This window comes from Kockiozyma suomiensis (assembly GCF_038497685.1).
Source record: "Kockiozyma suomiensis strain NRRL Y-17356 unplaced genomic scaffold V2V93scaffold_4, whole genome shotgun sequence".
NCBI classification, from domain to species: domain Eukaryota; kingdom Fungi; phylum Ascomycota; class Lipomycetes; order Lipomycetales; family Lipomycetaceae; genus Kockiozyma; species Kockiozyma suomiensis.
The window spans coordinates 369,994-383,031 of NW_027117667.1; the positions used below are offsets into that span (position 1 = coordinate 369,994).

A 13,038-nucleotide genomic window follows, 5' to 3' on the forward strand; every position below is an offset into this window, starting at 1 on the left:
TTAAAATCAATTTGAATTAGTATGAACATCAAAATTTTATTATTATATATATGATGTGTACTTCGCGCACTAGACACATAAAGTAATGAAATAAAAAAAAAGGTAACAATATAACTGGTAGATGACAATACAAAATATATCACTATTAAAAGAAAAACGAACGACACAAACACGTTTTGCAACACCCAGCATGATAAAACACAACCTTTCCAACGTTCTTTGGGATTTCTCCTCTCACAACTCAAACTATCTTATTTAACAATTTAACAATTTATGCAGCTCAAGCCTCGGCAGCGGGCTCCTCAGGAGCGGCAGCAGGGGTACCGATAGCCTCAGCACGCGCTCTCTGGTAGAACTCATTGATGATCTTGGCCGGGATACGGTTAAGCAACTCCTTGGGGTAGATACGCAGAAGCGACCACGCGAGATCTAACGACTCAAAGATAGTACGTCCCTCGTACGAATCCTGGGAAATGAAGCTCCGCTCAAACTTCTCCAAAAACTCAAGCGAAAGCTTGTCCTCCTGCGACAAAGCCTCCTCACCGACGACAGCCTTCATGGCAGCAGCATCACGGCCAATGGCATATTTGGCATAAAGCTGGTTAGAGACATCACCATGATCCTTACGGGTCAACTTCTCACCAATGGCAGACTTCATAAGACGCGAGAGCGAGGGAAGAACGTTGATTGGTGGGTAGATACCACGGTTGTAAAGCTGACGATCGACGAAGATCTGTCCCTCAGTGATATAACCAGTCAAATCAGGGATAGGATGAGTGATATCATCGTTAGGCATGGTAAGAATAGGAATCTGAGTGATGGAACCGTTACGGCCTTCAACACGACCAGCACGCTCGTAGATGGTCGACAAATCAGTGTACATGTAACCAGGGTAACCACGACGACCGGGAACTTCCTCGCGGGCGGCGGAAACCTCACGAAGAGCGTCGGCGTACGAAGACATATCAGTAAGCAAGACAAGAACGTGTCGCTCGGTCTGGTAAGCCAAGTACTCGGCAGTGGTCAAAGCCAATCTAGGAGTGATAATACGTTCAATGGTAGGATCATTGGCCAAGTTAAGGAAGAGAGTGACACGATCAAGCGAGCCAGATTCCTCGAAGTCTTGCTTGAAGAAACGCGAGGTCTCCAAGTTGACACCCATAGCACCGAAAACAATAGAGAAGTTCTCCTCGTGACCGTCGTGGACATCCTTGGTGGGTCGCTTAACCAAACCAGCCTGTCGGGCAATCTGGGCAGCGATTTCATTGTGAGGAAGACCAGCGGCAGAGAAGATAGGAATCTTTTGCCCACGAGCGATAGAGTTCATGGTATCGATAGCAGAGATACCAGTGGAAATCATCTCTTCGGGGTAAATACGAGAGTAGGGGTTGATGGGAGAACCGTTAATGTCAAGGTAGTCCTCGGCAAAGACCTTGGGACCTATTCAAACAAAGTTAGACTCAATGCTAGCTAAGAGAAATTTAGGGTCACAGATACTACTCACCATTGTCGATAGCGTGTCCGGAACCGTCAAAGATACGACCCAAGACATCGCCAGAGACGGGGATACGCAAACTCTCACCAGTGAACTCGACACGGGTCTTCTTAACATCAATACCAGATGTACCTTCGAAAACCTAGCGAACAGGTGTGTGAGTTGTCTATTCTGCGATATACGACAAGGGAAAAAAACTGCAAATGAAACATACCTGGACGACGGCACGGCTGCCACGGACCTCAAGAACCTGACCGGCACGGACGGTTCCGTCAGGAAGGGTCAAGTTGACAATCTCGTTGTAACGGGGGAACTGAAATTTGAAAAGATGTCAGATTTTTGTTTGGAAGCAATACAAAGTAATCTTCCCGCTACAGAAGACAAAATAAATTCGCCAAAAACACAAATAGCATCGAGAAACGTACCTTGACATTCTCAAGAATAACTAGGGGACCGTTGACACCGCTGACAGTGTTGTACCTATAAGGTGGAAAAGGAGAATGTTAATCTTTTGCGCACTTCAATTTGCACGCTAGCTCGAGAAAGACGACAGTGGCTGGACACTCCACACCGCAATTGCACAAGCAGCACTGGTAAAAGCAAAATCTTGGAAGCGGACGTACTTAATACGGGGATGAACAGCGTAGTTTCTGGTGACGGCAGCCGCGTTGATAACGGCTATAGACAAGTTAGCAAGAGGACTCCAATTAACGATGGGCAAGTCTGAGGAGCCACTTGGGCCAGCATGCTCGGTATTGCAGCCAAGAAGTAATGGCAATTGCAAAGAAAGATAGCTTACAGGCTTCCGCAGCGGTCATGCGAGGGTCTTCGGCCATTGTTGCAGGGAATGGATAGAGGGGGATGGAATAGTGAGCAGGGAAGAGGGTCAGTCGAGGCCGTGAAGTGGGAATGGTTTTAGAGAGAGCGAGTAGAGATAAAAGCGGCCGCTCGAGTACGGCGCTTTAGGCGGGTAATTAGTCGTACCTTAGATGCCCAATCACGCCGCCGGAAAGGGTTAATGTAAGAATATATTTATGTTTATGGCATAAATCTTGCGTTTATGAGATCTTAGTGCAGATATGGCTGCCCTGAGGGCAGGGGTTGTCTTTATCAGTCGGATTAGGACCATCTCCGTGACTGCGAAGGCTCAATTGATATTGATTGACTGTTGAGAACGTATTTCGTGATCGCCGGGATAGCGCTAGGAACGATAGTCGAAGTTGTGTAGTATGTAGAAATCGCTCTTTAAAGACTGAGTTTTGGCTTGAATATCTTATAAGCTGCACCAAAAATAAACAAACACAAACAAGCACCGCACTCATACTAATTCACTATGGACCGTGGGAATCAGCTTACGCAAATCTACGCGCAATTTCTTACAGCGAATTATGACAAAGAGCAGTGTAATATGCTTACATCAGTCTGTTAAATATTATTACTCAATTCATATTTTTTCGAGCCGCATTACCAAAGTCCCAACCTCAAAGATTCTCGATTTTTTAACAGTCCTATAGACACTTTGGCACACTTTAAACTGCGTGGGTACTAGAATATCTCTTTTTTTGACGCTTCATTATTTTATGGAAAATGGAGTCTCAAGGCGAAAATCATTTAAATGGGCTAGCCGTGAAGCGACAAGTCGTACGTCATATTCTCAACAATTATTTTCAACATTCAGTTTTTTCTCATCATGTTTTTAACGCGATTGTTTAGATCATTTACGAACGCATTCTGGATGGCAGAATACAATTACAGAAAGCGCTATCGTCACTTAACAAAATTGTATCTCTAATTCAGCAAGATCATCTTCTTATACAGCACGATGAAGCTCAAAGTCTTGTCTTGGAGGCGGAAGATAAAATTTTAGATCTACTAGAAGGTCTAGTTCGACTGCGCTGTGTAAGTATTACTGATTTAGACCTATATAAAATATTCACTAATTAAAAAATATCATAGCGTCTTCTTGAAGCAAGCGAAATTAACATACCTACCCTTGCGCCATCTAGAAAGCGAAAGCGTCCAGCAGAGCATTACCGCGCCTCATCGCTTCTCTCAGAATCCGCGGCTCCGTACCGCACCGCTGTTCTTGAGAAATGGTCTCGAAGAGTTCAATCCTCAAATGGACTCAGCGCCCTTAGTGGTTCAAAAAAGTTCTCAGTACTTAATCAGAACATTTCTTCTCAAATAGCAGACCTGCTACGAGATATGGATAGACTTATCGCTCGAACGAGGGTCGATCGCAGTGCGACTGCTACCACAGCTAAAGACAGGAATATAGTAGAACGTGTTGCCGACGACAATTTACGAGCGGGATCTGATGTGTATGATGATACTGATTTCTACCAAATCCTATTGAAAGATCTTGTCGATAAAAATATGGCCGAGTCAGATGTCGCAACCTCGGCACTTGGTGGTATTAAATGGACCGTCTCGAAGCAGAAAGTGAAAAAACCAGATCTAGATACAAAGGCATCAAAAGGACGTAAACTGCGGTATCATGTGCAAGAAAAAATTCAAAATTTTATGGCTCCCGAACCGCAGGCGACGTGGAATGACGATCAGATAGATGATTTGTTTAGCGGATTATTCGGACAACAAATTATGGATGTTGTAAATGAATAGAGCTACAAATATACGGTTTGGATAAATAAGGATTTTTATATAATTTAAAGGTAATCATTATACTTTTACATTCGTAATATCCGGTGTGTCTCGACGCTCGTCAAGCTCGCTATACTACCCATCCGTCATTAATGACCGTCATTCAACTCGCCGTAGAAGCGAAATGCAGAAGATCTCATCTATCAAAACACACATCTAACAAATTTGCGCAAAGCGAATAGCCAAAATGCAAAAGAAAATGAAAAAAAAAATGTACAAAAAAAAAGCAGAATAGTGCGTTGCGTCGATTGACCATGTTCAATTAAGTATAGAAAGTCAAAAAAGCCAGATGCGCCTAGTTGTGGTTAACCAATTGGATATGTTTGTGTATGTGACACAAATAATCAACATAGTTCATCGCCTCGTTATTCCGATCTTCAACCATCATTGCTGACACCTCATATTCAGCTCCATCCAGCTCTTGTCTGGCTAGCTGAATACTTAATGCCTTTACTCCACGAAGGCTTGCCAAGTATGCCATAATGTTTCGCGCTTGAATAGAAATTGGCGTATCGACTTCAGGTAACTCGTTAAGATACGCATCAAGTGTTTCGCTCTTCTCAACGGTCGGACCAAATAAATCGCGCAGGAGATTAGGATTCACGCGCTTGTTAATATACAAGTAACAGTTTTGACCATTGTCAATAACATATACACCACCAGCATCGAACCTTGCAACCGAGTCGCGAATATATTTCGGCATTCTGAAATGACCTGTCACAGGATCGACGTAGCCATCCTCCGGCGCAAGATTATGTAGACCAAACACTCGAGGATAGAGATACAAAGCCAATTCATCAAGAGGCATCGACTTCATCAATCTCATGGAAAATACGCGCATGTCGCTGCTTACATTGCCACCTCTAAGCGCCTTTGTCTTGATCAAGCCCAGTAGCAACACAGTCAACTCTTTCAATGATTCAGGCAAAATCAGTTGTCCAGGAGACGACATCGCTGCGCCATGCTTTCTGTACGACGCGAGAATCTGAACACACTTATCAGTGATTCCTGACCTGATGGTCTTTAACTGGTCGGTAAGCATATGATGCATTGCCTCCTTCGCTATTACCGACAGAACCGCATCTTCGTCGCAAAATTTGACAGCTTCTTTAATCTGGGTAGTCACCCCGGCAACAAAATTATGACATCTTATTCTTCGCTGACCGGACTTTGTCGTGTACAAAAGCGCTGCTTGAAAGTGCGAGTCTAGCTTGGGGTCAAGCTTACCATCGTACTTGAACATGACCACAATAGATTTATGTTGGTCAATTGTTCCAAAATCAAGATCGGCCGCAGGACGCGAGTGATAAAAGTTTCCATAATATGACGAGACTTGAAGGCCATTAGAGCAGCGTACTTTAAGTTGGGCCTGGTATCCAATCACACGATTAACCGCTCCGTCAATTTCTGCCATCAGCCGTCGACCATCGCGCTGCGGAACAAAGTTCGGGTAATAAAACAGCTCGCCACCAGAGAGTTCACAAATTGTACCAACGGTCGCTAGATCGCAGTATGTACTCGGCAAAACAAACAAATCCAGGCCAATACCATGCTCGGCGTATTTCTGTCCCCAATTCTTGTAGTATACATGCTCACAGTTGAAAAGAACTTTTTCTTTGTCAGTATGATATTGTCGTGGATCATCACGGAATGTGAGGTGGCCTGGTCCCCATGTAGAAAGAGTAGATAGAGTGGCAATAACTTTTCCACCGGTTGCTTCAAGCGCCTGAAACGCGACATCAAGAACTGCTCCAAATGCTGGCTCGGGAATTTTCAAATCTTCAAATAGTACGTCAAGACGATCAAGTAAGCTTTCGATAACAATGCGTGACTCTTCAGGGTCGACGAAAAGGCCGTTGATAAGAGGAACAAAGGAATCGTCAACTTCAGAGACTATCATCATTTGCGCTTGCAAAAGATTGCTCTAAAAAGAAAGGAAAAGTTAAAAATATAGACTACTAATATCAATATGTTGATACCCACCGATAAATTGTAAAAATGGAGCGTACGGTCAAACGTCATAATAGCAATCTTACATCCTTGAGGTAGCCCATCAGAACCATATAAGGCTTTTCTAATGGCCTGGGCCGCCAAATGAGGTAAACTTCTATTAACGGCATCCGCGCTGACATCAATGGCAAAAATATATCTCATAGGTTCAGGCTCGCTTTTGGAAAACTGTTTTGGCACAATAAAATCGACCGAGCCAAGGTTAAGCTCGGGACGCTGGTCGCGATCTATTCGTCTACCAGAAGCGTCGATAGGAGAATAATAATCTCCAGGAACAGTATTTGCAAATTGGCACATATTACACACAAATTTCGCACCTCCGTCAGCGAACTGGACAAATGGATTGATGTATGCACGACAACGATTACATCGCGGCGGGCCAGACTCGCCAAAGTCGAGGACTGGCACCTCGGCCTCAGACGCGTTTAGAGAAGCAAGAGGCTGCAGCACAAGTCCCAGAGGGAGATGAGTCGTTGCGAGCATGTCTGCAGTCTGCGGTACACTGCAAAGAGTCAAACGGCCGAATTTAGGATTTGATGAGCCTTGATCGACAGAAGAATACTCAGTACCGGCTATGGGAGGACAAAGTTTCTCCATAGTTGGATAGACATGTGAAGAGTAGTACTCTTGATTAGATTCACGTACAGCCACAACAGACGGAATCTGGTCAGGATCAACTCGTCCAGAACCATTAATGCCGGACTGAGATTGAGCAGGCGCCTCTCGTCCGGAAGCCATTGCAGCAGCAGCAGCTGCTGCCGTACCGGACCCATAAGGCATTTGACCAGGAACGGAGGGTTTCGGAGAAATTGGATCGGCAACGGATGGAACAAATCCATTCAAAGAAGCTGCAATAGAGGCATCGAAGGATGACGTTGGATCAGGTAGATCGGAGGGAATGATAGGCTGCGACATGGGATCTGACGAGCCAGAGTCGAGATTATGAAAGACGCGCGCCGGCCGCTTTGAGCGACGGGCTGGAGCCTCAAGTGTAACTCCCGATAACCGACTTGCCAGGTCATCGGGCGAAAGAGTCGATGGCTGAGACTGCATTCTATGTGGTATTATTGAAGAGGCTGCTGCCGGTCAGGCGTCAAAACTCGAAGCAGCAAGCTCGGTCTCGAGGTTTCGACGCCGCATCGAATGCTGGTTTGAATCACGTGACGTATATTAGTAACAATGAGGTTGCTGCGCGTAAGCAAGAATTACATGCAAGTAGTCTTGCGTGTATGAATCACATATATCATGACTCTATGAGGGTGGGCGTTTCTGATGCAACGCTGGCGAGTGGAAGTTTCGAAGGGACAGAGATTAACATGGAACTGAAATGAGAATAAAGAGCTTTAGAGGGCTTTTGTATCAGCTGTTGCACTTTGATTGAACTACTTTGATTTGTATTCGTCTCATCTCAGGCATCCAGTCCAATATGACCAAGCCTATTACAACAATCGTATCCTATCTCCAACTAGATAGCGGCTGTGCCAGCCGCAGTTTACTGTGCACCGCAGCTTTCCTGATAGCAGATTGATTCATGTGTTGGGGATCCGTTCTTCTGCTGTAGTTCTATGTCTTTCACGGCTTCTCAGTGATGGAATAATTTAGAGTCCTTAGAGGAACAATAGCAGATAGAAAGAAGACTAGAGGGCCAAATAATGCCAGGAAAAGCACAGATATATGTCATCCGACCCTAATCCTTCGATCAAGCCCTAAGCCCTAACCTGTTGCTCCCCAGCGTAGCTAATGTGCTCGCAACCAGCTTCATAGTTAAACAGGCAGGAACATATACGTCTATAAAATTGGGTAATTTATATTAGATCTTCACTTATTTGTATCCTACAAAGGTGCGGTGGCCAGGAACATGACCGGAACATGACCGGAACATGACAATATACTTATGATTGACACGGCTGTGACGATAAGGCATCAAAGCGCGCCAAGCTAGCCAAGATATCTGGAACCATGCCAGTATAATAAATTATGGGGAGTGCGCGAGCTTAGTATTAGCGATTGAGTCAGAGCACTTAGTGCAGAGATCTTGACGTGTCAGATAAACAGTTATGAATTTGGGCGTATTAAGATAAGACTTGCACCGCAATCGATCACAAAGGGGAGATAATTGGAATATAGAAGATAAGAACAGGTGTTAATCAGTATCGACCCCTTTAAATAAAAAGCCTTACCAGTCAACGCTAGACTTGGATGCAAAAAAAGAATGAAACGAAATGGAATGGAATGAAATGAAATGAAATGAGAGCATGAAAGGCGATAATTGCCAATCAAAACGCTGCAAGGTGAATTACAGGAATGGCGAAAAATCAAATTAAAAGAACAGAGGCGGGAAGCGAGCCGAAACAGGACAGAAAAAAATACCCGCCAAACTTTTTCGTGGTGGAGTTGACTAGAATCAAGCAGCCCGTCCATCTTCGCAATTCTACCCTTTGAAGGCGTGCGAATTCGCTTACAGCAGCAGTAAAAGTTTCTACTCATAGGCAACAACGCGTAAAATGCCTTAAGATTTTGGATATATGCGGGACATAGCGAATCTTTACACGAGCCCAGGGATAGCGTGATTTTGCGATTCCGGATGCTGCCTGCAAAAAAAAACCTGGAAGTTGGCTCAATGCAGCTAATCGTGGAACGCGACAAAGTCAAGAGCAAATCAAAACGATAATACGGCTGCCTGAATGACGGGACGCCGCCACCACATCGCGAAAGTGAGACCAGAGAAGAACGCCATTGAATAGAGTTTGTACAGTGGGGTACCAGCGGAAGAATCCGTTCATCTAAAGGTCTCTCTGTCTTGTTAATGAACTTGATCTTGGCATGCCCGACAAAAGATAAGAGAAAGCCTTTGATTGTCATAGCGCATGAGTCTTGAGTCCCTTGATTGACTAGTGCTTATTATTGCTTGGCGGGCAAGGCCTTTCTTAGCATGATAGTGGAGATGGTCACTGAATTGTACGATTAAGCTATCAATGAACTTTATCAAAAATGTCTAAACAGAATTAATGCGGAACTTTTTAACCTCGCGGGCTTCGAACTTCAAGCAACTCTTTCATAAGTTATTTGCCTGTAGGTCCGGAAGCTCCTTTTAATACCAGGAATTACTCTAATTAGTAACGGGAGAATTAAATGCGCTGCTAATGGTTAGCTAAGTCAATGACGAAGATGTAGAGCTGAAGTCTTTACAGTGATTTCTGCCATTCCATGAGCTTGCGTATAAATTGCTGTCAGACATTATTAGTATATCCGGTATTGAGATAACTTTAGACGCCAAATATATAAATCATTTTGTGTTACAGGATGGCGCAATGGTCAATTAAATGTTCACCGTGCAGCTAGCTCCAACTTTATCTGCTGATAACGCTCGCCAGTCTGGTTATCGGTTTCTCGGCGATTGACTTGCCGAGTACTAGAAAGATATATAGTGCAGCCCCTGCCCTCCATGATCCGATTGTTTGCCTTCGATTTCGAAAGTTGTACCTGGAACCGTTCTCTAGTAAGAGGTTGTTTCTTTCATTGTTCACAGCAAGCTAAATCCAAGTGTCAAAATGTCCGTATTTCTCTTTGTTCTTAGCCATGGTTGGGCATAAAGGTTAATTGTTTCTCTCTTTTAGTATGACGGACGGCTCTGGCGATATTCTCCAAGAAGCAAAAGAGATCTTCGAAGATAAGAAAGATACCGTCATTGTGAGCAGTGTTGGTGTTGATCTTGACGAATCAGATAACGAGAAAAAAAATAGTGGTGTATCAGTAGTTGATCTTGATCGAGAGAAAACTTTGATTCGCATCAAGGAACTCACAAAGACGAACTGGGAGCAAGATGGCTCTATTGAGCCGGTCACGTTGTTTTTGTACGATGTAGTTCAAGATTTGACGCCCGAAAGAGCTATCCAAATCCTTCGTGATGTCTACGAAGAGCATTATGACGACGTCAACTTTCCTGCAGAGGATCTGGAGTACGTTCGCATTCTCTCCCAAGGATACGAGCACTTCCAAGGGGATGTAGAGTCTTATAATCTTGATGTAAAGATTATGGCTGCTCTGATCGACTCTCACTCTCCCTACCCCGAAGTGCGCGCTGTATGCGATCCGTTTGATGACCCTACCATCCCTGTCGAGACTTTCCGCGTATATGTTCTCGGTATTGTCTGGGTTGGCATTGGCGCCTTTGTCAATGAGTTTTTCCAGCAGCGTCAACCATCTCTCACTATCTCCTCTACTGCTATCCAGCTTTTGCTTTACCCATGCGGTAAGATCTGGGCAAAGATCTTTCCGGATTGGGGTTTTACGTTCCGCGGTAAGCGAGTTTCGTTGAACCCTGGACCGTGGACTAATAAGGAGCAGATGCTGGCAACGCTTATGGTCAACATCGGAGCCACCAGTCTCAATTTCGCAGCCTATATCATGGTAATGCGTCTTGAAATCTTCTTTAATCTCAAATGGGTCACGTTTGGTTTCATGTTTGTCATGAATTTGTCGTCGCTTTTCTTTGGATTTGGACTTGCAGGAATCATGCGCCGATGGGTCATTTATCCTGTCAAGACAGTGTGGCCTACTGTACTGCCAACGCTTGCACTTAATCGTGCACTTTTGGTTCCAGAGGCTCCCTCGAATATTCACGGTTGGACAATTTCTAGATATAAGTTTTTCTTCGTTGTACTCATCGCCTCGTTCCTTTACTTTTTTGTTCCGGACTACCTTTTCAAGGCTTTGAGTTTTTTCAATTGGATGACATGGATCAAGCCTGATAATAAAAGCCTGGCTATCATCACAGGTTCCTACGGTGGCCTTGGTTTCAATCCCATCGCAACCTTTGACTGGTCGGTTATCAACTACTCGGTACCACTTACAGTTCCTTTCTTCTCTATCGTCAACCGTTACATTGGAATGATGATTGCCGCTCTCGTCATGATTCCTCTTTACTGGAAGAACTACAAGTGGACAGCATACTTACCTATCAACTCTGCTAACTTGTACGACAATCTTGGCAAAACTTATAATACGAGTCGCATATCAAGCAATCTGGTCCTTGATGAAGAGGCCTATAAAAATTATTCGCCGCCATATATTTCAATTGGTAATTTAATGTTGAACGGAAGCCTGTTTGCCCTCTACGTGCTTGCTTTCACCTATGTTTTGTTGACGGAGCACCGACTCTTGTGGAAAGCGGCTAAAAGTTTCTGGTACACTTTGCGACATCCGGGAAGCACGACTATGGAGAGCTTTAATGACCCGCATACGCGAATGATGAGGAAATACTCGGAAGTTCCTGACTGGTGGTATATTGTCGTGTTGGTGCTGTCTTTTGTCTTTGGGGTTATCGCTGTGGCGCATTGGCCCACAGATACGCCGGTTTGGTCTATTGTGGTTATTGTGCTGCTCAGTATAGCGATGCTCCTTCCCAGTACACTGGTATATTCGATTACTGGTTATGAGCTAAACGTCTATTACTTTGCTGTTATTATCACTGGATACATGTGCCCTGGAAATGGAATGGCAAATATGCTTTGCAGACTGTACGGCAATAATATTGACGTTCAAGGAGAGTCATTTATTTCGGATCAGAAGATGGGACACTATGTCAAGCTTCCACCGCGCGCCGTATTCCGGGCGCAGATGGTCGCCGTATTTATTCAGTGCTGTATCACTATCGGTGTCACCCAATTCTCCATGACCTCGATCAAGGACTTCTGCAGTCTTACTCAGGTTGACAAATTCACCTGTGCGTTCCCTCACCAGCTATACTCGCAGACAATCATGTACGGTATTGTTGGTCCTCAACGCATGTTCTTCTCGTTGTATCCTGCTCTCAAGTATTGCTTTTTGATTGGATTCTTGCTTGCCCTTCCCGCATTCGCTCTCAAGATTTACTTTCCAAAGGTAATGATGTATGCCAATCCAATTTTACTTGTCAATGGATTCAGTCGGTGGGGCAACACTTATAACCTAACATACTACACTCCGGGTCTGATTGCTGGATATGTCTTTAACAGGTACATCAAGAGCCGCTACATCAGATGGTGGACAAAATACAACTACGTACTTACTTCAGCGTTGTCGGCCGGTATCGCGTTTGGCGGAATCATCATTTTCCTGACGCTGCAGTACACTGGTACATCCGTGAAGTGGTGGGGCAACACAGTGTATGCGGCTGGGTTGGATTATTCAAAGACAGCTACGCTGTTGACTCCTCCGCCGGAAGGATTTGGTTTAAAAATTGGCGAGTTTGAGTAGTGGGGATTCTACCCCTTTTAACGGTTCTGCCTTGTTGTGTACACATCTGTTTATGAATAAAATCGATTTTTGGATTATTGGCCTTCAAGATATACGTAAAAGATATCTAAAGACGTTCGTAACGCTGGTTCATTGAAAGGATACTCAATGTGCAATCGATTATCTCAGAAATGTAAAGGTTCTTCCGTCAATGATAAATATTATAAATAGTAGAAATCGCTGCTATTTGATCTATTACTATTCAGTTCAATGGCCTGTAGCGTAATAATGATAAGTCAGGGCTCCTGCTGACATCCACCCTGAGCTTCCCCGCATTATTAGAGTATGAATATAAAGTTCCGGACTCCGCAACTTTATGCAGTCAGCTATAGAACAAAAAAATATTAAGTCTGTGCTGCCAACCAAAATTGCTGCGGCCGCTTTTAACCGACCCGAAATTGCTGCGATGCTTGCAACTAACTGCAAACTAGAAAGCAAATATATATACTCTTTACATAGTGCAGTTTTCAGTCTAGAGGTGGAGTCTTAAAAAGGCACGTCATATGTACAATATGTCAAATCCTGTATAGCCTATCTCGCTACCTGAAGGCTCCTATTCAGGCTTACGGCATCATGGTTCGCCTCTATTACAGTGA

General features: G+C 44.2%; 5 protein-coding genes across 5 annotated transcripts; 2 read left to right on the top strand and 3 right to left on the bottom strand.

Annotated features, from left to right (window-relative positions):
* Positions 1 to 10: 10 nt before the first annotated feature.
* Positions 11 to 2,394, bottom strand: V2V93DRAFT_366427 (P-loop containing nucleoside triphosphate hydrolase protein). The gene is made up of 6 exons (XM_066909313.1): positions 2,295 to 2,394; positions 2,119 to 2,173; positions 1,921 to 1,975; positions 1,710 to 1,808; positions 1,505 to 1,637; positions 11 to 1,440 (listed from the first exon to the last, which is right to left on the bottom strand). The coding sequence occupies exons 1-6, from the start codon at positions 2,329 to 2,331 to the stop codon at positions 281 to 283; spliced, it is 1,539 nt and encodes a 512-aa protein (XP_066766934.1). The 5' UTR covers positions 2,332 to 2,394; the 3' UTR covers positions 11 to 280.
* Positions 2,395 to 2,664: 270 nt separating this feature from the next.
* Positions 2,665 to 4,237, top strand: V2V93DRAFT_366428 (apoptosis-antagonizing transcription factor). The gene is made up of 3 exons (XM_066909314.1): positions 2,665 to 3,136; positions 3,209 to 3,394; positions 3,452 to 4,237. Exons 1-3 carry the CDS (start codon positions 3,083 to 3,085, stop codon positions 4,115 to 4,117), a joined length of 906 nt encoding a protein of 301 aa, XP_066766935.1. The 5' UTR covers positions 2,665 to 3,082; the 3' UTR covers positions 4,118 to 4,237.
* Positions 4,238 to 4,451: 214 nt separating this feature from the next.
* Positions 4,452 to 6,904, bottom strand: V2V93DRAFT_390477 (uncharacterized protein; the record flags this gene model as incomplete). Its single annotated transcript, XM_066912405.1, has 2 exons — positions 4,452 to 6,080; positions 6,140 to 6,904. The coding sequence occupies 2 exons, from the start codon at positions 6,902 to 6,904 to the stop codon at positions 4,452 to 4,454; spliced, it is 2,394 nt and encodes a 797-aa protein (XP_066766936.1).
* Positions 6,905 to 7,920: 1,016 nt separating this feature from the next.
* V2V93DRAFT_366431 (uncharacterized protein) lies at positions 7,921 to 9,158 on the bottom strand. Its single transcript, XM_066909315.1, has one exon. It carries the CDS (start codon positions 9,026 to 9,028, stop codon positions 8,222 to 8,224), a length of 807 nt encoding a protein of 268 aa, XP_066766937.1. The 5' UTR covers positions 9,029 to 9,158; the 3' UTR covers positions 7,921 to 8,221.
* A 412-nt stretch (positions 9,159 to 9,570) lies between these two features.
* V2V93DRAFT_366434 (OPT oligopeptide transporter protein-domain-containing protein) lies at positions 9,571 to 12,491 on the top strand. Its single transcript, XM_066909316.1, has 2 exons — positions 9,571 to 9,719; positions 9,784 to 12,491. Exon 2 carries the CDS (start codon positions 9,785 to 9,787, stop codon positions 12,401 to 12,403), a length of 2,619 nt encoding a protein of 872 aa, XP_066766938.1. The 5' UTR covers positions 9,571 to 9,719; position 9,784; the 3' UTR covers positions 12,404 to 12,491.
* The last annotated feature ends 547 nt before the right edge of the window (positions 12,492 to 13,038 follow it).